The 27,545-nt window shown below is 40.6% G+C and overlaps 1 protein-coding gene across 1 annotated transcript; it reads right to left on the reverse strand.

The window, feature by feature from the left end:
• Window positions 1–12,402: 12,402 nt before the first annotated feature.
• On the reverse strand, window positions 12,403–26,324 carry LOC139368549 (protein tyrosine phosphatase non-receptor type 1). The gene is made up of 9 exons (XM_071107563.1): window positions 26,045–26,324; window positions 25,002–25,092; window positions 23,643–23,743; window positions 22,342–22,440; window positions 20,744–20,881; window positions 16,078–16,287; window positions 15,734–15,895; window positions 15,273–15,430; window positions 12,403–15,183 (listed from the first exon to the last, which is right to left on the reverse strand). Exons 1-9 carry the CDS (start codon window positions 26,099–26,101, stop codon window positions 14,874–14,876), a joined length of 1,326 nt encoding a protein of 441 aa, XP_070963664.1. The 5' UTR covers window positions 26,102–26,324; the 3' UTR covers window positions 12,403–14,873.
• Between the last annotated feature and the right edge of the window lie 1,221 nt (window positions 26,325–27,545).

Below are 27,545 nucleotides of genomic sequence, written 5' to 3' on the forward strand. Positions count from 1 at the left end.
TTCATTTGTATGTTGTTTATTTGTGACATTTCAAAAAGGTAGTAGATCATTTGACTGGTGTATTCCACTCTCTCTTTCACACACATACATACACAGAATTAAATATAACATTTATGTATCTTTTCTCTCACATACATGTGTAAGAATTCAAGGTGTAAATAACTCAAGGAATAAAAATATAGGTGTACATAAACTCAAACATAAGGTAGCTTATATCTCTTATTTTAGACCCGTGGGCAAGTGATTTGGAATATGATGACATCTAATGATAGTTATTCAAAATGATAAGTCATGATATTGAGAACCTAAATGTAAATATCAGTATTATTACAGCGTGATTCAGTTAAACAATTCAGCAGTGTATTGGTGAAAGAAGACATACTAACTGAGTCTTTTTATCCAATGGCACCATTATCTTAAGCACACACCTCTGTCAATAGTCTGTTGGGTCCACTGACCCACAGAGGGGTTCAAGGCCTCACAAACCAAGATTAATCAGCAACTAACCTCCTGCCCAAACACACCACCACAGTCCTGCTAACAGTTTTTTTTAAACATGTATAACCTGCCAGCCTCAAATATCAAGTGGCATACTTTAATATTTAGCCTATGAGACGACCCAAAAAGAAGAGTGATTTTGGATGTGGAAATAATAATAATAATAATAATAATAATAATAATAATAATAATAATGATCAGTAGGACTAGATAAGCAAGTTCCTTTTTAGTTTCAACTAAAAACTAGTCTAAGTGGAACTGGTCGATAATACCAAGTTGCCATTTCTACACATGAATGTGGAAATTACTGAAAATACTATCAAACTTGGCCCTCGAGTTGCCGTAATAATACACTCTTAGAAAAAAAAAAGGTTCCAAAAGGGTTCTTCAACTGTCCCCATAGGAGTACCATTTTTGGTTTCAGGTAGAACCCTTTTGGGGGTGTATCTAAAACCCTCTGGGTTTTAGGGTACATGGAACCTAAAAGGGTTCTACCTGGAACCAAAAAGGGTTCTTTAAAAGGTTCTCCTATGGGGACAGCCGAATAACCCTTTCAGGTTCTATATAACCCCCCACCCTGCCACCTCACTCATAAGAACATCTTTGACATGGGCATGGCCTACTGTATACCCATGACAATGCAGGGCGGAGGTTTGGGAAGGATGCCAGTTTCAGGAGAGAGAGCAAATTGTGTATGTGTGCTTTATGTATTTCTCAATGAGGCTTTGTTACTGCACCCAATAGCTCCAAGAACATTTTGACACTGTCATTCTTCCTTGTATCACACAAAATAGAAAATACAATGTTTTGAACGTACTGGATTTCACAACACAACTTCCCATAATGGAAACAGAGTATATTGCTCAACAACATCTTCCTGTTCTATCAGTGAATTAAAATGTCACACCCAATGGAAAAAAAAATCCTCTATGCAATTTGAACTTACAAGACAAATCTAGCAATAGGTTGTAATACTTAAAGGGATAGTTCACCCAAATTATACTGTACATTCACTTAATTTGATTGATTCCTAAAAGTAGTGCACACTGTATTGTCTTGGTTGGGTTTGTTTTCTAAGCTGCAGCATAGCATTAACATCATTGAGTTTTACCCTCAGTTTAAATGGATTGGCTTTGGTTATTGTTCTCAGTCTGACACACACACACACAACAGAGTGGTCAAACTTGTTACTTGGGGTGACCTTGTAGTCCTGGCCCCTGCAGCTCCTGGAGCCTCCCGGATCCCTGCTAGTGCCTGTTTCAGACTGAGGAGAGGGAATTTCCCACACATATTACCGTCAATGAGCAGTGGTTGTCCGTAAACTCCACATTGCATCATACCTACTGCAGACCAATAGCCCTCCTAAAAACTCCTCTGGTAGAGCAATACAAACAGAGCAGCCCCACCTTGTGTTTGAGACTTTAAACAGGACATGGTAAAATGGTAAGCTATCCCTCACATCTATGAATCACTAGTTTTGTTTATTTAGAGTGAGATCTAGCTAGATAAATTATAGCCTTTCTTGTTGTACTTTCTTTCTATTTATGTTCAATGTGAGACTTCCCTCAAAACACTCTTCCCTGAAGACACATGAAACAGTGATATTTCAACATATCTGTGACTTTTTTGGACACCATAGAATTTCAACATGATATCAATATGCAACAAATAAGTTTAGGGACGATATTGAACACTGACCAGGAAATGTACCAAGTTGACTTTTCTTGAATCATATTCATTTCCAAATTGTGTGTATGGTATACACTTTTTGGGAAACTAAATTACATTGCTCTGTCTAAACAGTTGCATTATACTGAAGTAATAACACATTTATAAACTATACATTAGGTGTAACTCTTTTTTATAAATATTATTTATACACATTGGCTATAAGACTCAGGCTGGTTCCCAGATCATCAGATCATCAGCAGACTCCATCACCTTCGTCTACCATCCACTGACCAGCTCCCTTCACTCAAGCCATGAACTGACCCTCTCCATCTTCAGAGGATGCAGCTTTCAAAGACTTGGCCTCTATTGGTTGACCTGCCATAATATATTTATATAATATATTGTCAGGCAGATATTCACTGTATCTGATTATATTTTATGTTAACGAACAGTTCACTACTACAGACCAAATAACTGATTTCGATTTTACACATGCCAATAAATGGATAGTTCACCTAAATTACAAAATGACATATTGGTTCCCTTACCCTGTAAGCAGGTTATGGACAAGGTATGACAGCAGTTCATGCTTTGGTTTAGTTTCCCTGGCACTATTTCCACATGCTAATGTTTTAGCATTTGTGACACAAATCACATTAAAGTCATGGGACCAATATTAGCATGTCTTACTCACATCATGTTTAAAACCTCCACAAGTGAATTTGTTGAGTTTCACAATCAATTTGAGATACTTTTAGATGATTTGGACATGATGCGTGAAAAATGCTAATATCGGTCCCATGACTTGAATTTGATTTCATGCCACAAATGCTAAAATGTTAGCATGTGGAAACAGTGCCAGGGAAACTAAACCAAAGCATGGATGCTGTCATACCTTGTCCATAGACTGCTAACAGGGTAAGGAAACCAATGTGTCATTTTGTAATTTGGGTGAACTATCCCTTTAAAAATGGCAGTAATGTGAGAGATGTGCTCCCCGGATATCCGGAACATGGGCTTGCTACGGGAATTCAGAAATGCTGAGATACCGTAAGAGGCAGGAGGATGATCTGGCTTGGAGTGAACCCAGATTTCAACAGCTTCTTTACTTCTCCTATTTTACTGTGAACGACTGCAAAGAGGCAGCACTGACGTGCAGTAGCAGGGGCCTGTGGTCACTGCAGAGCAAGTATTATGGGTCTTGTGAAACAGAACGCCATCCTGCTCTTGCATAAGGGAAAACATTGGCAGGTGACAAACAACCATATACTGTATGTAGGTGTCAATTTAGTTTACCTTTGGTTACAATGTCATACTGTAATTTGTATGTAGAGGTCAGAGATGCGTGGCAAGCCAGGCCTCTATACCACCCAGAATACAATTACACAGTACAATTAAATTAAGTTGATCACTTTCTCAAACAATGATGTTATATCATACCGTATTACAATTCATAGATGCGTATGTAAACAAATAGAAACAACTTAAAAATGAGATTGGTGTTGCAAGTGAACCTGACATTGGCAATATGCAGGCAGGCAGGGGCAGAAAAAGCTACCACCACCTGAAGGGATGGAAATCAACCGTTTGTGTGGTGTCAGACTACTCACAATGGCTCTGACAATGAGCCCACATGCGAGATATGGCATCTTTACCTTTCTGATCAGATAGAGAACGCGTTAAATCAGTTCTTGTATTGTCATAAGTGATGAAAGTGTGCCTTAAATACACACAAAAGGATATTTGATCTGTGAATTGAGCTTCTAGTCACATTTTATCAGACACAGAAAAGCTTAGAGTGTTGAACATCTGAACTAGAAAGTTGAAGCATCTATCAAGTCATTGCTCTGTTCCTCAATGTACTCCCTGAAAACTTCCTAGATTACAAGTACTAAAGCGAAGGTCCGGTTTCCTTTTGACATGACCTTCAAGTTCTTTAAACCTCTTAAGGATCTGACCCTTTTTTTTTCACCTAAAATGACATACCTATACATATATACAGTCGGTGGCCAAAAGATTTGAGAATTACACAAATATTAATTTTCACAAAGTCTACTGCCTCAGTTTGTATAATGGCAATTTGCATATACTCCAGCATGTTATGAAGAGTGATCAGATGAATTGCAATTCATTGCAAAGTCCCTCTTTGCCATGCAAATGAACTGAATCCCCCCAAAAACATTTCCACTGCATTTCAGCCCTGCCACAAAAGGACCAGCTGATATCATGTCAGTGATTCTCTCGTTAACACAGGTGCGAGTGTTGACAAGGACAAGGCTGGAGATCACTCTGTCATGCTGATTGAGTTCGAATAACAGATTGGAAGCTTCAAAAGGAGGGTGGTGCTTGGAATCATTGTTCTTCCTCTGTCAACCATGGTTACCTGCAAGGAAACAGGTGCCGTCATCATTGCTTAGCACAAAAAGAGCTTCATAGGCAAGGATATTGCTGCCAGTAAGATTGCACCTAAATCAACCATTTATCGGATCATCAAAAACTTCAAGAAGAGCGGTTCAATTGTTGTGAAGAAGGCTTCAGGGTGCCCAAGAAAGTCCAGCAAGTGCCAGGACCGTCTCCTAAAGTTAATTCAGCTGCGGGATCGGGGCACCACCAGTACAGAGCTTTCTCAGGAATGGCAGCAGGCAGGTGTGAGTGCATCTGCATGCACAGTGAGGTGAAGACTTCTGGAGGATGGCCTGGTGTCAAGAAGGGCAGCAAAGAAGCTACTTCTCTCCATAAAAAAACATCAGGGAAATACTGATATTCTGCAAAATGTACAGGGATTGGACTGCTGAGGACTGGGGTAAAGTTATTTTCTCTGATGATTCCCCTTTCCGATTGTTTGGGGCATCTGGAAAAAAGCTTGTCCCGAAAAGACAAGGTGAGCGCTACCATCAATCATGTGTCATGCCAACAGTAAAGCATCCTGAGACCATTCATATGTGAGGTTGCTTCTCAGCCAAGGGAGTGGGCTCACTCACAATTTTGCCTAAGAACACAGCCATGAATAAAGAATGGTACCAACACATCCTCCGAGAGCAACTTCTCCCAACCATCCAGGAACAGTTTGGTGACGAACAATGCAATTTCCAGCATGATGGAGCACCTTGCCATAAGGAAAAAGTGATAACTAAGTGGCTCGGGGAATAAAGCATCATTATTTTGGGCCCATGGCCAGGAAACTCCCCAGAACTTAATCCCATTGATTGACCAAAATCCTCAGAGGCGGGTGGACAAACAAAATCCAAGCATTAATTATGCAAGAATGGGCTGCCATCAGTGGCCCAGAAGTTAATTGACAGTATGCCAGGGCGGATTGCAGAGGTCTTGAAAAAGAAGGGTCAACACTGCAAATATTGACTCCCGAGGGGACCCAGCAATCCTGTAGAGGTTAATTAAATACAGTGAGGGAAAAAAGTATTTGATCCCCTGCTGATTTTGTACGTTTGCCCACTGACAAAGAAATTATCAGTCTATAATTTATTTTTTTACATTTCTTTTTAAAATTTTACCCCCTTTTCTCCCCAATTTCGTGGTATCCAATTGTTAGTATTATTAGTCTTGTCTCATCGCTACAACTCCCGTACGGGCTCGGGAGAGACGAAGATCGAAAGCCATGCGTCCTCCGAAACACAACCCAACCAAGCCGCACTGCTTCTTAACACAGCGCACATCCAACCCGGAAGCAAGCCGCACCAATGTGTTGGAGGAAACACCGTGCACCTGGCGACCTGGTTAGCGTGCACTGCACCCGGCCCGCCACATGAGTCGCTAGTGTGCGATGAGACAAGGATATCCCTACCGACCAAACCCTCCCTAACCCGGGCGGCGCACAACTCCGGCTGCGACAGAGTCTCTGGTGGCACAATCAATTTATAACATTTTTGGCATGCGTTTTTCAGGATTTTTTTGTTGTTATTCTGTCTCTCACTGTTCAAATAAACTTACCATTAAAATTATAGACGGATCATTTCTTTGTCAGTGGGCAAACGTACAAAATCAGCAGGGGATCAAATACTTTTTTCCCTCACTGTATAACAGAATAAAAATGTATTCTCCTCATAACAGAAAATAAATATCTAAGAATTACAAGTTTTATTGTCTTTTTTACAAGACCATTTACTTTGCAGTAAAGAAAAAAAAATCTAGTATTGAAGAAAGGGAGGTATGTTTTTTGCAACTGGCAGTGATCAACAGGTTTCTAACTCTTTTTTTGCATCATTGTTGCCTACTGCACCAGATTAGTTGTGGATAGTTGCGCAATAAGATCCTAGTCATATCGTCTAGCTACACAATGTCTCACGCTCATCCATGTACAGGTGAGCCAGCCCACACAGGCTACTCAACAGGAAATGGGGTGTGTTGGCACACATTGTTTGAATAGATGAACACACCACCCACATCAAGCAAAATGTGACAAACCTCACATTCATTTGAACCTTTCCCCTTATTTCCATAATTGGGTGTAGCTGATATTGATAAATGTAAAAAATGATAACAAATAACAGTACATTTGTATCAGTATATACAGTATGTAATGTATTGGGTAAATATCTACAAAAAAAACAATATATTTCACAATTTCTTCTGCCACTACCAAAGAATGTACAACTTTGCATATAATGATAACAGTCACCAATATGAAAAGCAATACAGCAGTGTCAACTGTTGTGGTGGCGGAGGCCCAGGGAGGTCAGCTCAATTAACTTTGTTTTCATTATTACCCTCTTGTTAACTTCATCAGTCGTTGCCGTGTTCGATGAGCGCTGGGCCAGAGGAAGGAAGTGGGAAATTCAGAGCATATTGGAGGGGTAAAACACCAGCTATACAACTCAGAAATATGTCTGTTTAGACAAAGAGCAAGCTGCTGTGACCTACATGCTTTAACCGAACCTCTTAACACCAAGCAAGACCGCATGTGACATCTCAGCCGTAGCAGGCCTGACAGTGACAGGGTGTCGACACCATCAGCAAACGGGGACAGGAACAGGAACCAGTACTAATGCTCATGGGTTAGTGTCATAGCAACCGTCACCAAAGAGATCAACTTCAGAAACTATGTTGCGTGGTCGGGATAGCAATAACCCAGTAACAGTGTTTTTCCATTAAAGTGAAGAATGCACACTCAGTTTAGGAGTGTCACGCCCTGACCTTAGAGAGCCGTTTTATTTCTCTATTTGGTTAGGTCAGGGAGTGATGTGAGGTGGGCATTCTAGGTTTTGTTTTCTAGGTTTCTTTATTTCTATATTTTGGCTGGGTATGGTTCTCAATCAGGGACAGCTGTCTATCGTTGTCTCTGATTGGGAATCATACTTAGGTGGCCCTTTTTCCCTCCTTTCAGTGTGGGTAGTTAACTTTGTTAGTGGCACTTAGCCCTGTAAGCTTCACGGTTGTTTTTCGTTTGTTGTTTTGTTGGCGACATTTTAAAATAAAAGGAAAATATACGCGCACCGCGCTTTGGTCCACTTCTTTCAATGGCAGTGACAGAACTACCCACCAGAAAGGGACCAAGCAGCGTGGTAAAAAGGAGGACTGGACATGGGATGACATCCTGGACGGCAAGGGATCCTGGACGTGGGAGGAGATCCTGGCCGGAAAGGATCTCGGTTGTGCAGGCTCTACGCTCGAGACCTCCAGTGCGCCTCCACGGCCCAGTGTATCTTGTGCCCGCTCCTAGAACCAAGCCTCCTGTATGTCTTCCCAGCCTGGTGAGTCCTGTGACTGCTCCCGGAGCCAGGCCCCCTGTGTGTCTCTCCAGCACAGTGATGATCCATGGCAAGAAGCCTCCAGTGATGATCCATGGCAAGAAGCCTTCAGTGATGATCCATGGCATGAGGCCTCCAGTGATGATCCATGGCATGAGGCCTCCAGTAATGATCCATGGCACGAAGCCTCCAGTGATGATCCATGGCAAGAAGCCTCCAGCCTCCAGCAGCGCCGGTCTCCAGTCCGGAGCCTCCAGCAGCGCCGGTCTCCAGTCCGGAGCCTCCAGCAGCGCCGGTCTCCAGTCCGGAGCCTCCAGCAGCGACGGTCTCCAGTCCGGAGCCTCCAGCAGCGACGGTCCCCAGTCCGGAGCCTCCAGCAGCGACGGTCCCCAGTCCGGAGCCTCCAGCAGCGACGGTCCCCAGTCCGGAGCCCCCAGCAGCGACGGTCCCCAGTCCGGAGCCCCCAGCAGCGACGGTCCCCAGTCCGGAGCCCCCAGCAGCGACGGTCCCCAGTCCGGAGCCCCCAGCAGCGACGGTCCCCAGTCCGGAGCCCCCAGCAGCGACGGTCCCCAGTCCGGAGCCCCCAGCAGCGACGGTCCCCAGTCCGGAGCCCCCAGCAGCGACGGTCCCCAGTCCGGAGCCCCCAGCAGCGACGGTCCCCAGTCCGGAGCCCCCAGCAGCGACGGTCCCCAGTCCGGAGCCCCCAGCAGCGACGGTCCCCAGTCCGGAGCCCCCAGCAGCGACGGTCCCCAGTCCGAGCTTCACGGTTGTTTTTTGTTTGTTTTGTTGGCGACATTTTAAAATAAAAGGAAAATGTACGCTCACCACGTTGTGCTTTGGTCCACTTCTTTCGACGGCCATGACAAGGAGGCTGGTTTTGGGTGAGTCAAAATTCTCTGAAAACCTACAGAGGATTTGTCACACTTCGACGTTCAGTAATGAAAAAATCCAAGGAAATAATGTTCTCAGAAAAATAGATAATGGAAGTAAATTGATCTTTCATTCAGTGAAACACTTCTGGTGGAGGTATTATGAGACATCACACGCTGCATGACTTGCATGCATGACCACCAAGTACTGTGTAAGTACATGACAAGAAAATGTGTCAGCATCCGTCTATTAGGTTCTAATGACTCCAGCTCCCACAAGTCATTAAGCATTTCTCAGATGGTTTCGTTTTCTGGAATTTCCAGAACCCCATATGGCCCCCATGAAGTAATTCAGAGTATAAGAGAAAGAATTCGCTTTTATACCCTAAGGGCCTCTCAGGGCTGGCTGGCCATTGGGAAGTTCCAGGTTAATGACTGAACTCAGAACATACATTAGAAGACCCTGTACTGTACTGAAGTCACAGGTTCAGCAGAGGAGGCTAAGCAAAGAACCAATAGCTAGGTCTATGAATGTCAATTCATTGTCAAATGTAATCTCTTGCCCATTTTGTCACTGAAAGTTTTTATTATGACTACATTGATCAATTAAGTCACCTAGTAAAAGGCAAATAAATATGAATCAACATTCAGCAACATTGTTCACAGCAGACCATGAATATATATACAATATGCAATACAAAATAAATACAAAAGTTTATTCTTTAATCTTCTTAATTAATTTATTATCAGGTAGTCAATCATAGTGTATTGTTTTGATCCTATCATATAAACGGTGCTTCTTGTATCATCATATTTCAGCATGATCATCATCATTATCAGCAGCATCATCAGGAGCACCATAAACATTTAAACAATCCTGCTAATGTAAACTTTTTGCATAGTACAGTTTGTACTGAATAGAGCAGCTATGCCTTTAAGACCACTTCCTATCTCTGGAAATGCCTTGGCAGTACTTGTCCCAATGCCGACTGGTGCTGCCTGTTCCATCCTGTCTCTTGACGTCAGCAGAGCCTCGAGGTATGGGAGTGCTATTACTCACTCTTTAGTTGCATTCCTCTGATGCATGTAACACACACTCACTTACCCCCTAGTTTTTCCTAGCGCTGTTAGCTAATCTATTAGTCCTGGGCAACAACAGTGTTGTTACCCACATTCAGGGCCAGTTCCAGGCATAAGCAGTCGCTTAGTGCCCTGGTGACTTTTTTTTAATGAACTTTAGAGTAAGAATAGTAGAATAAACCAGATGCAATTTCGAAATTTGGTTGTGCATCAGCAATTTTTCTCTTGTTATGTCAGTCATTGATGGTTACTGAATTAGCCATGTCAACTAACAATTTGTAGAGCGGTAGTTAGTCTAGCCAGCTATCTAAACTTGTATTAATAATGTCAGAATACTGACCGGGCACACAGGGCACGTGTCCAGGGGACCCCCATTGATTTTGTTAGTCATTCTCACTCAGATATCATATTAACATGGCATAAGTCATTACAAAAATGTATTGAATTGCCGGAAATCAGCTCTAAAATTACAAAAATGTCTCTCCACCCCATATCACAATTGGTAGAATAGCAGAAAACTAGTTTATTTCTGCCCCATGGCAAAATTAGTTAAGCTCAGCCCCATAGCCACATGTGTACAATTGCAGAAAACTTGCTTTAAAACTGCAACATTTTCCAGTGGTGGAAAAAGTACTCAATTGTTATACTTGAGTAAAAGTAAAGATACCAAAATGTCTGAAGTAAAAGTAACCCATTAAAATACTACTTTAGTAAAAGTCTAACAGTATCTGGTTTAAAATGTACTGAAGTACAGTGGTGAAAAAAGTATTAAATTGTCATACTTGAGTAAAAGTACAAGTAAATGCTACACATCAAATTCCTTAAATTAAGCAAACCAGACGCCACAAGCTTTTTTTTGGGGGGGGGGGGGGGGGGGGGGCACTCGCCCACACTTTGACATAATTTACAAACGCAGTACTTGTGTTTAGTGAGTCTGCCAGATCAGAGGCAGTAGGGATGACAACGCTTTGCTGTCTTGCCTAAGCATTCGAAATGTAACGAGTACTTTTGGGATTCAGGGAAAATGTATGGCAGTGAAAAGTACATATTTTCTTTAGGAATGTAGTAGAGTAAAAGTAGTCAGAAATATAAATAGTAAAGTGTAGATACCCCAAATAAGTAGTACTTCAATGTATTTTTACTTAAGTACTTTACACCACTGACATTTTCTCTATGCGCCATGGCAACAATAAGTACAATTGCAGGAAATTAACAAAAAATGTTCTCTCCACCGTCAAGAGAGGGGCCACTAAAATGTTTTGCTGCAACGTGGGCAACCACCCAACCAAATATTGCTTATGGCCCCCAAAAGGCTACAGCCAACCCTGCCCACATTTGGCCTGATGCACTAAAACATGCCTGAAGTATTTACAGATATTTTACCTTTGGTCTCATTGTCCCTAATGATAAACCACAACAGTTGTGTGAGTAGTGTATAACCATGAAGAACACTAAGCCATGGCTTGCATATCATGTGGACTTAAGAAGGCCGCAAAACATGGCAACACACATCAAGAGGAAGACAACCATCCAAAGCCTTTATGAGCTTGAATGTTTGTTTTCCCATGTGGAAGTTGTACAAGCTGGACAACAGTGGCAAAAATAACTATAAAATTCATCTGTACAATCACAATGTCAACACTTAAGAGGCAGTTTTGCTCCTGTCTCCTTTGCCTCCGTAATATAATGGTACTAACCAAGGACTGAAATTATGGTTAACCTTCTAGAATCTAAGTTCTGTCTAAGCCCTGTCAACTAGATGCAGCCGTGGGACGATATTTTGTTGATAATTTGTAGACTGCAAATTGACCGCAAGAAGCCCAAACATAATGTTTGATTAAAACATAATTTCCAGCCTTGCTTACATTTGTATACGATCACTTGTCTCTCTATTATGTGTGGGGAAACACGGGAACAGATTTCTTAAATTAAAATAACTTGGAGATGATTTCCTGGTGTTATTATAGTATTTTATGTCCAAAATCAGAAGAATAAAAAATTTAATAAAACTTGGGGTGCCAAATGAAACCAACCTCGGGCCAACCTCGGGCCAGTTGGGGAACCCTGCCTTAAGGTATATCATTTATTTTTTAAACGCGATTTGATGAAACGTTGAATTTGGCATGGCTGCTATTAGCCAATAGAAACTCAAGGAATAACAACAGAAAGTATTAAAAAAAACGAAGTATGTTCTGAAGTGTCTGTCCTATATCTGAGAGATATAAAAAAGATCAGGAAACTATTTGTATTTATTTTGACATGTATTTATACATACAGTAAGATTATTATTGATGAATACAGTTATGGAAAACAGGAAACGTGTGGGCTACACTGTACACAATGTGCCCAGGTATGTGAGTCATACGTTTTGTATGATGACACAAGGAAACTTGACTTGTCTGTTTATGTTGAAACTTGGGCTGTTTGCGTGTACTAAAGAGCCCCCTTGTGGCAACTTCAAAACCCTGGTCTTGCACAGCCTACAAAGTTTGTCACAGTAAATAACACAGAGGTATTTTTTGCCAGGTCAGCGTTATCTGTCAATGGTCAGATTTGAAATCAGAATTAGTCCACAAGTATCATACTGCCAAAGAGTTTTATTATTAAACCAAGATAGACCACTGTCTGTCGTTTCAAACGAGAACAAATCAGTCACATTGGGCAGAACAAGCAACGAGGTGGGTAGAGCCAAGAACGAGCTAGCGAGATCCTATTGTCGCTTTCTAGCAATATTTGCATATTTCCGTTAGGGAACTCCTATTCTGTGAAGTGCGCGTGTGCAATAACTCGAATCGTTTTGTAGATTTAAAAGGTAAAGTCTACAAAACGTAGTCCACTCTGTTCTTAACAAATTCTAGTTTTGGGAACAGAACTGTATTGAGATCAAATGTTTAATCGATTAGATAATTAGCAGAATCTCGGCCAACATCCATCTCGTTCCATCATCTCCCACTGCCGACCATTATTTGGTAGTGAGTGGAGTGGAGACATTCTCTTCTAATGCCCTTTTCATATTGGTGATGTCAATATGATCATAATTCAATCTCATACAAAAAAAAATAGATTACAAGGAAAGTACAGAGACCGATTTTATTACCACAGCCTTTGTTCAGAATTCAGTCTGATAAAATAAAATCTTACAATTGACTCAGATCCAAAAACTAGAACAAATCAGCAGTACATTTTTTTTATTAAAAAAGGAATACAATGATGGATGTAAAAAAGAAAAAAAAGCCAGCACAATGAAACCTGATCTGAAAAAAGTATCAAGAAGGTGTGTCCTTGGGTAGGCTTTCATACATTCTAGAGAAAAAGTACAGCTGTTGGACTCAGGAAGTAAGTAGTTCTTTTTGAGTCACTAAAGTAAATTAAACTAGCAGTTGAACTAATCTCATTAAAAACCTGTTTATTCAAAACTGCAGGATGTTTATGTGGGAAAAAAAGTAATAAGAACAAACAGCACAGTCCCATGCCATAACATAATATAACTGATCACCACTACAGTGTTTTATTCCATGTGCTGGTGTTTGTTGGTTGGTTTGAGACCCCAGGCTCCCTGTCCATACAGGCAGGATGGGTTTAGCTGTCAGAGGATGGGGAAAATAAAGGTCAATATAAAGTATTTGTATTGCTAGCGAAGGGAGCGTAGGGTTAGCTGCTGTCTGTGTCTCCATATAGTAGGCTGAGCTGGCATTTTTGTGCGTTAATGCAGCCTCCTGTGTTCAGATACCTGCTCTTTAATTACTATGCAACGCTCACCTGAGGCATTCCCCTCCTCCTTACACATTCACTTTGTTTCTTTAGCATGAAAAGCTTCTGCATTATTCATCCAATGTGGTGACAGCAAGAAGTTACTATCCCTGAATGATATATTTAATAGGTTTGACAACAATAACAAATTGTTGCGAAATCATTGGAGACTCATTTTGGAATTTGTACATCAGCATTAGCTGGAACCACTTTTTGAAACAGGCTAAATGTGAATACAGCGTCTCAAACTAGGCCAGCCAGAACAGCTCAATACATGTGTGCGGCATTTCCATTCAAAGCACATTATCAACAAGACACTCCTGCTTAAATCTCAAGTTAGGAACGAATACGCGGTGGGAGAGAAAAGGGCCAGGAATCAATCTTGAATACATTTCAAATCTGACTTGTATTATTAACTTGTGATGTTTTCCACTAAGACAGCAGATAGAAATCAAGCATCAGTAGAAAGCTGTTAACTCTCACTAAACACTCGCTCGCTTGCCCACTCACTCACTCACTCAGCTCTAGCCAAAAGGCCCTAAACAGGGCAGTGGTAGGGAGCTCTCCTATGGCCTGTAAATTACCCACTGTATGCACCACTCAACCAGTGGAAGGCAGGGAGGGCAGTCTCTCTCTCAGACAGTGGCCACCCCCGTCTCAGTTTACTCCTGGGAATAATACTGCCCAATCATCTCAAGGAGAAAAATTACGTTTGTCTGTTTTCTTTTTACTAACGTCTCCGCAGCAAATCATTATGTTGGCACTGCAGGGTTGCCACAAATCAAGCACTGAGTAACTCCTCTTGACCAATTTTTTATTTGAAGAGCTGGATTGAAATAACTATTTGGTAGAGAAAGGTGAATAGCCAATGGACATTTTGCAAAGGCTGAAATGGAAGAACACTTATGAGTGTGTCATTTGGTAACTGAATAGAGGGTGCATGTGTGTAGGTAGGGTCAACTAGTAAACCATTCAGCTCATAGAACACAGGAACAAACACACTATGATGAAAAATTGTTGTTCACTCATTTGATTTTAAATCAACACCTGTATTTGGGATGCGACACCTGAAAATTGAGGTCCTGAGAGTCCAAACTGACAGTTCATATGGGAGCTACGGTGGGTGACAAGGGAAAAGGGGCGGTCCTTCCTCCCACACTCACGCTCTGTTAAGAAAACAAGTGAGTGAGTCTGAATCAATCAATTTGCTGAAATCCAAACAATCCACTCACCCAGTTCACCCTGCAAAAAAACAGACAAGAGAAAGGGAGGAGCAAGAGAGGGAGGAGGGTAGAGGAGATCAGTGGAAACAGGCCCGGTAACAGATGTAAGCACCCAGGGCCAGGGCAGTGCAGAGGCACATGTTGGCCAGCAGGGGGGTCCAGGCACCCTGAGCCTCAAGGCTGTCGTCTCCTGCTGCTGTTGCCTGGTCCTGGTTCAGCCCCTGTTGTGTTTCAGTATCATGCAGCCGGTGTGGTTCCATCAGAGCTTTGGGATCTGGTTCTTTGCTTCCCACCTGGCAGCCAGGTTGATCAGCGGGGACAGTGGGAGACTGGGAGGTAGCACCATCACCACCGCCCCTCCATCGCAGTTCAGTTTCTGGTGGGGCACTACCATAGGAGAGAGATAGGGGATATAAAATATTGCATATATGAAGTCTAGATTGCTAGAAATGACTAATTGAGCTGATCTTATTTACCTGCGAGTGTGGAAATTATTCTGCGCAACAACAATCTCTTCAGGAAAGAAGGAAGGTTCAACCGTGCCGTTGATTGGACCTTGGGGTCGGGAGTGGAGCGGGGGAGGGGTGAACTCTGGAGGAACGTCCTCTTCGTTGGAGAGCTCTTTCCACGACTCCTTAACGTAAACATTTAAGGATTGATGTGGGTATTATTTAAACATTCAAAGGCTTTACAGAGAAGAGAATAGCTATGACCTTTTACAGTACATTATGAGGGGAGACCTCTACATCTAGTTAGGGCTGCCCAAATCCAAACTATTCAAATAAACGACGACCTAATTAGCCTTCTTCAATTTTTCATTAGAGGACAAGTATAACAGCATTCTATGGCCAACGAGGAGACTATATTTGGATGTGCTTGCATGATCTACTATAACACTTTGGTTTGTGGCAGCAACTAAAAGAGAAACGTAATTTACCTGCAACGATGTGTCTCCCATGATGCACTTGGCACCTTCAATAACAGCGAGGTAGGAAAATCTGAGTTGGTCAGCGGTCTGAATCAGGCCCATCCGATAGCGTCGCATCTCCAGCAGCACGTCACGAATACGCACAGTTGATGGGTCTTTGCGCATGGACATCTGCAATCAGAAATGTCACAAAGTTAGTTACAAAACAATAAATAATAACCTGGCATGAAGTTATGACTCTTCATAAAGCCAGAGAATGCACAACTCATTCTCAATACCACATTTGCACAATTTCCCCTTGTAGGAGGAATAAAGTTTGACATTTTTTATGGAATTCCAAGTCCAGTACTGACCAGTAAGAGGCAGGTGTCGACGAGACAGAAGGTTCCAGAGCGGCCGATGCCTGCGCTGCAGTGTACCACCACAGGCCCCTGGTCAGAGTTGAGGCACCCAGACTCCCGCACCTTAAACAGGAAGTTGAGGAAGGAGGCTGGAGATTCGGGCACCCCAAAGTCAGGCCAGGTGGTGTAGTGAAAATGTAGGATCTCTCTAGTTTCCAGAGTCTGTAAGAAGGACAAATAAAACAGAATAAGCATAAAATAGAACAGAGATATTGATTGCTGTATTGGTGTAATGGTAATGGCGGTGGTGTAATGGTGTGGGGAATGTTTTCCTGGCACACATTGGGTGCCTTGGGGGATGGGTGTAGCTAAGGGGATGGGTGTACCTAATAATGTCCACTGAGTGTATATACACAAATACCACACCCCCAAGACATGCTAACCTCTCACCATTACAATAACAGGGTAAGTTTTTGGGGGTAGGATATTTCTGCATTTGTAACTTTCTAATTTATTCACGATTATCCGTTATCATGATAGAATATGTTTCTAAACACTATTCCTTTTTACAATAAAAGTGACTCAAATGACACAGTACGTTATTTACCATTAATTTATGTTGGGAACAAAATCATCTGAAACACAACCAAAACAAACAGCAAATGCATCCAACAAATTTGTCACAAACTTGATGTCATTGCGTGCTATGAACATGGGAACAAATACTTAACTTTTTACAACTTCAACACACATACACAGTACCAGTCAAAAGTTGGGACACACCTATTCATTCAAGGGTTTTCTTTATTTTATTTTTTTTTACAATTCTCTACATTGAAGAAGAATAGCGAAGACATCAACACTATGAAATAACACATATGGAATCATGGAGTAACCAAAAATAGTGTTCAACAAATCAAAATATATTTTAGATTTTTCAAAGTACCAACCCTTTGCCTTGATGACAGCTGTGCACACTCTTGGCATTCTCTCAACCAGCTTCATGAGGAAGGCTTTTCCAACAGTCTTGAAGGAGTTCCCATATATGCTGAGCACTTGTTGGCTGCTTTTCCCAAATCACCTCAATTGGGTTGAGGTCAGGTGATTGATGGTGACTGATGCAGCCTTTCATCACTCTCCTTCTTTGTCAAATAGCCCTTACACAGCCTGGAGGTGTGTTTTGGGTCATTGTCCTGTTGGAAAAAAATGATAGTCCCACTAAGCGCAAACCAGATGGGATGGCATTTCACTGCAGAATGCTGTGGTAGCCATGCTGGTTAAGTGTGCCTTGAATTATAAATATATCACAGACAGTATCACCAGTAAAGCACCCCCACACCATCAAACCTCCTCCTCCATGCTTCACTGTGGGAACTACACATGCGGAGATCATCCGTTCACCTACTCTGCGTCTCACAAAGACACGAAGGTTGCAATTTGGACTCATCAGACAAAAGGACACCGGTCTAATGTCCATTGATTGTGATTATTGGCCCAAGCAAGTCTCTTCTTATTATTGGTGTCCTTCAGTAGTGGTTTCTTTGCAGCAATTCGACCATGAAGGTGCTCTGAAAAGGTTGATGTTGAGATGTGTGTTACTTGAACTCTGAAGCATTTATTTGGGCTGCAATCTGAGGTGCAGTTACTTCTAATCAATTTATTCTCTGCAGCAGAGGTAACTCTGAGTCTTCCTTTCCTGTGGCGGTCCTCATGAGAGGCAGGTTCATCATAGCGCTTGGTTTTTGCGACTGCACTTGAACTGCACGTTCAAATTTCTTGAAGTTTTCCAGATTGACTGACCTTCATGTCTTAAAGTAATGAAGGACTGTCGTTTCTGTTTGCTTATTTGTGCTGTTCTTGCCATAATATGGACTTGGTCTTTTACCAAATAAGGCTTTCTTCAGTATACCACCCCTAACTTGTCAAAACACAGCTTAATGGCTCAAACACATTAACTTCTTTGATATAGGGGGCGCTCTTTTAATTTTTGGATGAAAAACGTTCCCGTTTTAAACAAGATATTTTGTCACGAAAAGATGCTCGACTATGCATATAATTGACAGCTTTGGAAAGAAAACACTCTGACGTTTCCAAAACTGCAAAGATATTGTCTGTGAGTGCCACAGAACTGATGTTACAGAAAAAACCCAGATAAAAATACAATCAGGAAGTGCCACATTTTTTGAAACCGCCTCATGGCAATGACTCCTTATATGGCTGTGGAGGAGCTAGGAGTCAGCTTACCTTTTCCACGTTTTCCCCAAGGTGTCTGCAGCATTGTGACGTATTTGTAGGCATATCATTGGAAGATTGACCATAAGAGACTACATTTACCAGGTGGTCGCTTGGTGTCCTCCGTCGCAATTATTGCGTAATCTCCAGCTGCAGTATTTTTCCGTTTGCCTCTGAGAAACCGACTGCCAGGAATAATTTTTCATCTAATAGAATTGTGAAAAACACCTTGAGGGTTGATTCTAAACAACGTTTGCCATGTTTCTGTCGATATTATGGAGCTAATTTGGAAAAAAGTTTGGCATTGTAAGTGACTGCATTTTCGTTTTTTTTTCTTAGCCAAACGTGATGAACAAAAGGGAGCTATTTCTCTTACACAAATAATATTTTTGGAAAAAATGAACATTTGCTATCTAACTGAGAGTCTCGTCATTGAAAACATCCGAAGTTCTTCAAAGGTAAATTATTTTATTTGAATGCTTTTCTTGTTTTGTGAAAATGTTGCCTGCTGAATGCTAGGCTTAATGCTATGCTAGGCTATCAATACTCTTACACAAATGCTTGTGTAGCTTTGGTTAAAGCATATTTTGAAAATCTGAGATGACAGTGTTGTTAACAAAAGGCTAAGCTTGTGTTTCAATATATTTACTTCATTTGCGATTTTCATGAATAGGAAACGTTGCGTTATGGTAATGAGCTTGAGGCTATGATTACGCTCTCGGATACGGGATTGCTCGACGCTAGAGGTTAAGAAGGAAAGAAATTGCACAAATAAACTTTTAACAAGGCACAACTGTTAATTTAAATGTATTCCAGGTGACTACCTTAACTTCTCTAGGGTAGGGGGCATTATTTTCACCTCCGGATGAAAAGCGTGCCCAAAGTAAACTGCCTGCTTCTCAGGCACAGAAGCTAGGATCTGCATAGAACTGGTAGATTTGGATAGAAAACACTCTAAAGTTCCAAAAACTGTTACAATAATGTCTGTGAGTGAGTATAACAGAACTGATTTGGCCGGCGAAAACCTGAGAAAAATCCATCCAGGAAGTAGTGTTTTTATATTTTTGTAGTTTTCTATTCAATGCCATTACAGTATCCATTGACTTAGGAATCAAATTGCAGATCCTAGATGTCAACAGTCTTTAGAAATTGTTTCAGGCTTGTATTCTGAAAAATGAGGGCGTAAGACCAGTCTGAATGACTGGAACTTGAAGTGTCACAGAGCTTTTTCATGCGCAATCCCGAGAGTGCGCCTTTCTTGTTTACTTTTTATATTGAGGCTGTTATTGTCCGGTTGAAATATTATCAATTATTTAGGCTAAAAACAACCTGAGGATTGAATATAAACATCGTTTGACATGTTTCTATGAACTTTACGGATACAATTTGGATTTTTTGTCTGCCTGTTGTGACTGTTTGAGCCTGTGGATTACTGAAGAAAACGTGCAAACAAAGAGAGACTTTATCGAACAAAACAAACATTTATTGAGTAAATGAATGTCTTCTGAGTGCAACCATATGAATATCATCAAAGGTAAGTGATTCATTTGATCTATATTTCTGACTTGTGTAACTCTTCTACTTGGTTGGTTACTGTTTGTAATGGTTTGTCTGCTGAGCGATGTTCTCAAATAATCGCATGGTATGCTTTCGCCGTAAAGCCTTTTTGAAATCTGACACCGTGGTTGGATTCACAAGAAGTTCATCTTTAAACCTATGTATAACACTTGTATGTTTTCTGAATTTTTATAATCAGTATTTCAATTTCACTGGATGTTGGTCAGGTGGGACGCTACCGTCCCGCGTTCCCTAGAAAGGTTAAGCAGCTGGTTGAGAGAATGCCAAGAGTGTGCAAAGCTGTCGTCAAGGCAAATGGTGGCTACTTTGAAGAATAATTTATTTTATTTGTTTAACACTTTTTTGGTTACTACATGATTCCATATGTGTTATTTCATAGTTTTGATGTCTTACTATTATTCTACAATGTAGAATATAGTAAAAAAAATAAAGAAAAACCCTGGAATGAGTACTGTAGGTGTGTCCAAACTTTTGACTGGTACTGTAAGTGAATTTGTTCTAATACTTTTGCTCCCCTAAAATGGGGGGGGACCATGCACAAAAAGTGCTGTAATTTCTAAACGGTTAACCAGATATGGATGAAAATACCCTCAAATTAAAGTTGAGAGTGTGCACTTTAACCCCATAGTCATTGTTTGGTTTCAAATACAAATGTTTGAAGTATACAGCCAAAAAAAGAAAAAATGCACTGTAGATCAGTGAAAAAAGCACTGTAACACGAAGTGTAACCATTTGTTCAATGTTTGTTTTTATGTATAAGTATTTCATTAAAAATGATCATAGGATGCTGTGTTGGGATCCACTGGTTCTATGGGTGGATAAATCTGAGGAGAACAGAAGAGGGCACAACGAGGAAGAGGAATCTTACCGACAGATTTTCCAGCTCCAGCTGACGGACAGTGTAGTAAGACTTAATGTCTTCTGAAACAAGTGTAAGCTTGAAATTTGTGTCTTCAAAGATCGCCTCCCTCTCCGCTCTAGGTGGCCAGTACTGTGCACACTTCACCTGAAAACAGAAGTGCATACATCTGATAGGGATATTTAAATTGAATATGTACAGTACCAGTCAAACGTTTAGACACCTACTCATTCAAGTGGTTTTCTTTATTTTTTCGTATTTTCCACATTGTAGAATAATAGTGAAGATGTCAAAACTATGAATTAACACATATGGAATCATGTAGTAACTAAAATAAGTGTTACATCTAAATATATTTGAGATTCTTCAAAGTAGCCACCCTTTGCCTTGGTGACAGCTTTACACACTCTTGGCATTCTCTCAACCAGCTTCACCTAGAATAAATTTCCGTCAGTCTTGAAAGAGTTCCCACATATGCTGAGCACTTGTTGCCTGCTTTTCCTTCACTCTGCGGTCCAACTCATCCCAAACCATCTCAATTAGGTTGAGGTGGGGTGATTGTGGAGGCCAGGTCATCTGATGCAGCACTCCATCTCTCTCCTTATTTGTCAAATAGCCCTTACACAGCCTGGAGGTGTATTGGGTCATTGTCCTGTTGATCAACAAATTAAAGTCCTGCTAACCGCAAACCAGATGGGATGGCGTATCGCTGCAGAATGCTGTGGTAGCCATGCTGGTTAAGTGTGCCTTGAATTCTAAATAAATCATTGACTGTGTCACCAGCAAAGCACCCCGACACCATCACACCTCCAAACATGCAGAGATAATCCGTTCACCTACTCTGTGTTTCACAGACACGGCGGTTGGAACCAAAAATATCAAAGGACAGATTTCCACCGATCTAAATGTCCATCTTATTGGTGTCCTTTAGTAGTGGTTTCTTCGCAGCAATTGGACCATGAAGGCCTGATTCACGCAGTCTCCTCTGAATAGTTGATGTTGATTGGTCTGAGGGCTGCAATTCCTGAGGCTGTTAACTCTAATGAACTTATCCTCTGCAGCAGAGGTAACTCTGGTGGTCCTCATGAGAGCTAGTTTCATCATATCGCTTGATGGTTTTTGCGACTGCACTTGAAGTAACTTTCAAAATTATTGAAATGCATTCCAGGTGACTACCTCATGAAGCTGGTTGACAGAATGCCAAGAGTGTGCAAAGCTGTCAAGGCAAAGGGTGGCTCCTTTGAAGAATCTCAAATAAAAAAATATATATTTTTTTATTTAACACTTTTTTGGTTACAACATGATTCCATAGGTGTTATTTCATAGTTTTGATGTCTTTACTAGTATTCTAAAATGTAGAAAACAGTAAAAATAAAGAAAAGCCTGGAATGAGTGGGTGTGTCCAAACTTTTGACTGGTACTGTATAATATTGATATTTTGAGATAGGAAGAAGAAAGGCCCTTATGTGAACCACTTTTCATTGCCCCTCTGTCTTACTTAAACAGAGTAGCGCTCTCTAACTGGAGGCCCATAGTGGTTAATGAAGTTCAATATTCAAGGCAGATCATATGAATGAAATACTAATAATAATCATTGATATACTCACAGATCCTTTCTCAATGACACGGTTCAGCATCACCACTCCCATGGTCCCCTGCTCCCAAACCATCTCCCAGAAGTGGCCACATGTGTTTGGAAGGGGTCCCTTTAGAATAAGAAGAGGGGGAGGAGGTATTGTTAGAAATAGCCCCAAGTTATGCTGCAAGCACCTCTCATCCATTCTTTTTACATCAATCAGTAATAAATGTGACCAGCTACCCGTAGAAGGAGCATGTCGGTGAAGATTCAAATGAAGTGGTACCCACTTTTGATATGGATATCATGACACTCAAGACAGAGTGACACTTTTACACAATCCTAAAATTAAACCTCAGTGAGTGTACATCTTAGAAAATAACCCATGTGATGTTAATATGATAAAACATTTATTCTTTATCAGCAAAACAGACAATACGGATAAACTGGTATGTATGTAAGTATGTAAACCTCAGTGCTTCAGCATGGACATTTGGTTAAAGGACTTCATGACTATGGAATGAGCGGAATCAGACCTCCAGGACTATTACAATAGACTAGATGGTCATTGGGACATTATAAGAAAATATATAAACCAGAGAGCATAGCCTACTGTGGGTGCGTTCATAAATTGTCTCTGAGTGCCAGAAAGCACTCAGAGTGCGCTCTGGGCGATCATAAATTCAGAGCTTTGTCAGATTGTCTGTTGGTAAATTCAGAGCGTTTCGATCTCGGAGCGTTTAGAGAGCACACTGGACGCTCTGGCAGAGGAGTAGGGTCGATCCTAAAGTTAGCTAGCTTGTTAGCTACTTTCAGACATAAATGACAGAACACCTCACTATAACCATTTTAATTGCCTAGCAGAGCTGGTTAGGCTGTTTTCATGTTATCCATAGAGTTGGTGACTGTAACTGTGCTGCTGGCAACAATTGAAGTAAGCTTTTTTTTGCCAATGTTTACTGACACCGGCCATATTCAACGGGTATTGAGTGTTCGTAAATTCATCAGTTATTCTGCGCTCTGGCACACTCAGACGAGAGTGCTTTAAAATCGGAATAGATATCCAGAGTGAATTTACAAACGCGCCCTAAATCAATTGTATACATGTTTATGAACTGTACCCCTCCACGCCAGGTCACACAGGATGCCCGGCTTGCTTTTGAAGGGTTTGCTAGATGTTCTTTATTGTCATGTTTGGATGTTTGTTGTCACTGTGCTGTTGTTGTCTTTATAAATTAGAAGTCGGACATTCTGAACCAGGTAAAATTGCTGTGATCTCTTGGCATAAAGACAACAATTTATTCCCACAACCTTCTAGCCCAGAGTACAAACCTGAGTAAGAATGTAGCTTCTCTGTGCCTCGTCTACAGAAATTAGGCTGGCGTTAATGTAGTCGTTCGCACCCAGTTGCAGGCGGATTCTGCTGTGGTCAACTGCAGAGAATGAAAGAACTTTGATGAAAAGAAAACCCTTTTGACTTTGCAATTTGTAATATCCTAAGGGACTTCTGTTTAGAGATTCAGTTCTCAAGAGACATGTGTACAGTACATCCAACAGGTCTATCTATGACTGAAACACAGCAGTGTTTATTTCTTCTCCCATGTTCTAATCCATTCAACTAAACAGGAAATACTATCTCTTTCTTCTAATCTAAATCAAAAGATAGAGTTGGAATGGGACTAAAGTAAATAACCAAGATTTAAAATACTTCAAGTCTAGTGTATGGTTGTTTCACTTTACCTCAAACCAGGAAACAAGAACATATGGACACCCTGGTTGACATGTGACTGGTCTGTCCCATAGGGTTTAGGTTTGGTTTTTGCATCTTTGTGAAAAGAGGAAACCACAACAGCTTTGCTGTGTCGAGTTACCATGAAGGAAGATTAAAAATATATACTTTAAAAGCTTGTTCTGTTGAACTGCTTCTGAGGAATCTGACCTTGAAAGATCCATCTGTTGCCATACATGAGATGTTTCAAAGACTACAGCTTAACACGGTTCAGTCACAGTATATAGCACCTAAATACAAAAACAGTGTTGATTTTGAAGAGAAAATTGTGCAGGTATCAAAAGCTGTCCTGCATAATGCATCAACTTTATTATAAACTGTACTTTTATCAAATGTGTCAGCCTGTTATTATTGTGTTATTGGCATGTTTTTATCTTATGTTATGCTTCTGTAGAGATTCAAGTTCCTTGGTGTCCACATCACCAACAAACTAACATGGTCCAAGCACAACAACACAGCCGTGAAGAGGGCACGACAAAACCTATTCCCCCGCGGGAGACTGAAAAGATTTGGCGTGGGTCCTCAGATCCTCAAAAGGTTCTACAGCTGCACCATCAAGAGCATCCCGACTGGTTGCATCAATGCCTGGTATGGCAACTGCTCATCCTCCGACTGCAAGGCACTACAGAGGGTAGTGCGTACAGCCCAGTACATCACTGGGGACATGCTTCCTGCCATCCAGGAACTCTCTATATATTTTACTGCTGCCCTTTAATTACTTTTATTTCTTATTCTTATTTTTTTTACTGCATTGTTGGCTTGTACGTAAGCATTTCACTGTAAGGTCCTGTTTTATTCAGCGCATGTGACTAATACAATTTGATTTTATTTGTATCTAGAATGAGGAATCTCAGCAGCTCAATCCTCATTCCTCTATATGGAGTCAAGAGTACAAAACTTACATGGGCTGACATCTCTGTAGCGATTCCGAGTTTTGTTTTCAGGTAATTTGGCAAGTTTGCAGGGCAGCTCACTTGATTGCTGACGGATTTCCTGAGAGCAAAAAACAACAATACATTCAAACTTAAATTCTTAACTTGGGAGATATCTTTGTTTTGGGAGGCAAATGGTTGTTCCTATGGTTGCACTCTCACTGGTATTCTCCCCAAAAGGTGCTCTGTTTATTACAACTAGTTTAAACTCTGAGCATGTACTACTGTGCAGATGTATGGTGTGTCTGGATGATTCTGTGTTTCTTGATGTTCAAATACCATTTTCTAAAACTAAGGTTGTTCTTTACAACACAATAACAGGATACTTGTGGTATCTATTCTTAGTATGACATCTAAAGGATATTTCCCTGAACCAAATTTTTGTCTGCAATTATACAAATTATGCTGACACTATAATAGAATTGTCATCCACCACATTATTCTCAAATATGACACATCTTGGCCACACAGTCACGCTTAGGCAATGTCTGTAATGCAGAGTATTTTAATAGTTAATAGATGTGTTAGTTAGATAAATGTGATTGAAATTGTGGTGTGCCCCTTTTTGTAGTAACATTAATGATGTCTGAACTGTGGCATGGAGTAAGTAGGGGAATCTGTCTACATTTAACTATCGATGACTCCGTCAATGACTGCCAATGTAACAACACTAATCTTCTACAAGGTTTCAACCACGTGCAGGTAAACGTTACAAATGTGACAACCTGCGCTACATGGCCTACTCGATTTTACAACTGTATCATTCGAAATAGTGGGGCTTGCTAGGACAGCACCGAGGAGATTGGTCATTAAAAAAAAATTGGAACAAGGTAATCTAGTTAGCTGGCTATGGTATCAAAATTGGTACATAATACATCTGAAATAATACTTTATAACCACGACACACTTGTAATAAAGTCGTTGTAAACCCATAATGTTACCATCTAGCCGACTAGGCACAGAACATGAAACTTCAAAGCCACCTTGATTTGCCAAGACGAACCTAACGTTACCTGGTAAATGGCGTTCCAACTCCCGGGTTCATCGATTTTCCGAAACTCGGCTTCCATTGCCTTGCTACAGCCGACTCTTTTCCCGACGACCAATCGATATCTATTTGTAAAGGTTAGGCAAATTGGACAGACGTTGTCCAACAAAGTGGACAACTCTTTCTATACTGTTTTTTATTTTCAGTAGCTACATAGATTACTGTTAGTATATTCTCTCTCGGCCTGGTTTTACCGGAAACACGCCGTTACGCTCTTCCTTATCAAGACTGTCCTTGGGTGGTTCTAATCCCCGCCTTCATTTCTTGATATTGGCCAATCGAGTAACGTATTTTACGGAACTGTCAGGAACGAGGCCAACCAGTCCAGTCCAAATAACGGGGGTGAGGCCCCAAAAACCTATGGGTTAATCTTACTTGTTTTTATTTTTTCAGGATTTTTCACAAACAAATAGGAACATTTTGCGTACAAGAAATAAACACTTGTTCTAATAAACAGACCCAGCAACTAGAAAATGCATCATTCATAATAGAAAATATTAGTTTACTTAAATAAACAAAACTAAGACTCAAAGTGGTCTAATCAGGGATCAGAGTACAAAAGTTATTATAAAGACGTAGTGCTTGTTTAGATTGAACTAATTTCAAAGATATCTTCATCAATGTAGCCTAACCTCATTCAAAAATATTACAAACAAAGAGGTAGTTTTTAAGAAACTACTATATTTAGCATAATAATCAAATTATTGTACATACATTAATCATGTATGTCCTCCATTAGGAAACCAAATCTGACATTATAAGTTAAAGTGGGTATAATAAGATCATTATAATGTAATTCAGTATTGAAATGCATTCCAAAAGGTTTTAGTGAGTTGACGTGAAAAAATATGTTCTGCCATTTCAATAGAGTTACAAATAACACAATGATTAAAGTCAAAGTTAAATCTCTGTCTTAAGAAATCATTACATGTGTAAATGTCATTCATTGTTTTGAGATGAACTTATTGAGCTTTAGGTGATTAAAGGAAAATAACAGTATTTGGTCCTTATTCTGACTAAATCCTAATAAAATCTTGTAAAATACAGTGCATTCGGAAAATGTTCAGACTCCTTGACTTTTTACACATTTTGTTATGTTCCCCCTAATCAAGCTACACACAATACCCCATAATGACAAAGCAAAACAGGTTTTTAGAAATGTTTGCAAGTTCATAAAATATAAAACACTGAAATATCACATTCACATACAGTACCAGTCAAAAGGACATTCCTTTTTCTTTAATTTGACTATTTTACTGTTGTAGAATAATAGTGAAGACATCACAATGATGAAATAACTAATGTGGAATCATGTAGTAACCAAAAAAGTTGTAAACAAATCAAAATATATTTTATATTTGAGATTCTTCAAAGTAGCCACCCTTTGCCTTGATGACATCTTTGCACACTCTTGCCATTCTCTCAACCAGCTTCACCTGGAATGCTTTTCCAACAGTCTTGAAGGA

This window comes from Oncorhynchus clarkii, chromosome 16 (assembly GCF_045791955.1).
Source record: "Oncorhynchus clarkii lewisi isolate Uvic-CL-2024 chromosome 16, UVic_Ocla_1.0, whole genome shotgun sequence".
Lineage (NCBI taxonomy): Eukaryota > Metazoa > Chordata > Actinopteri > Salmoniformes > Salmonidae > Oncorhynchus > Oncorhynchus clarkii.

Bases quoted from the DNA above. Each gene is read 5' to 3' on its own strand.
- LOC139368549 (XM_071107563.1), bottom strand. From the start codon at position 26,101: ATGGAAGCCGAGTTTCGGAAAATCGATGAACCCGGGAGTTGGAACGCC. The intron at 22,441-23,642 runs GTTTGTACTCTG...CTTATTCTAAAG, and splicing joins GAAGCTACATTCTTACTCAG to GGACCCCTTCCAAACACATG. The intron at 15,184-15,272 runs GTAAATAAGATC...CTCCTATGGTAG, and splicing joins AATAATTTCCACACTCGCAG to TGCCCCACCAGAAACTGAAC.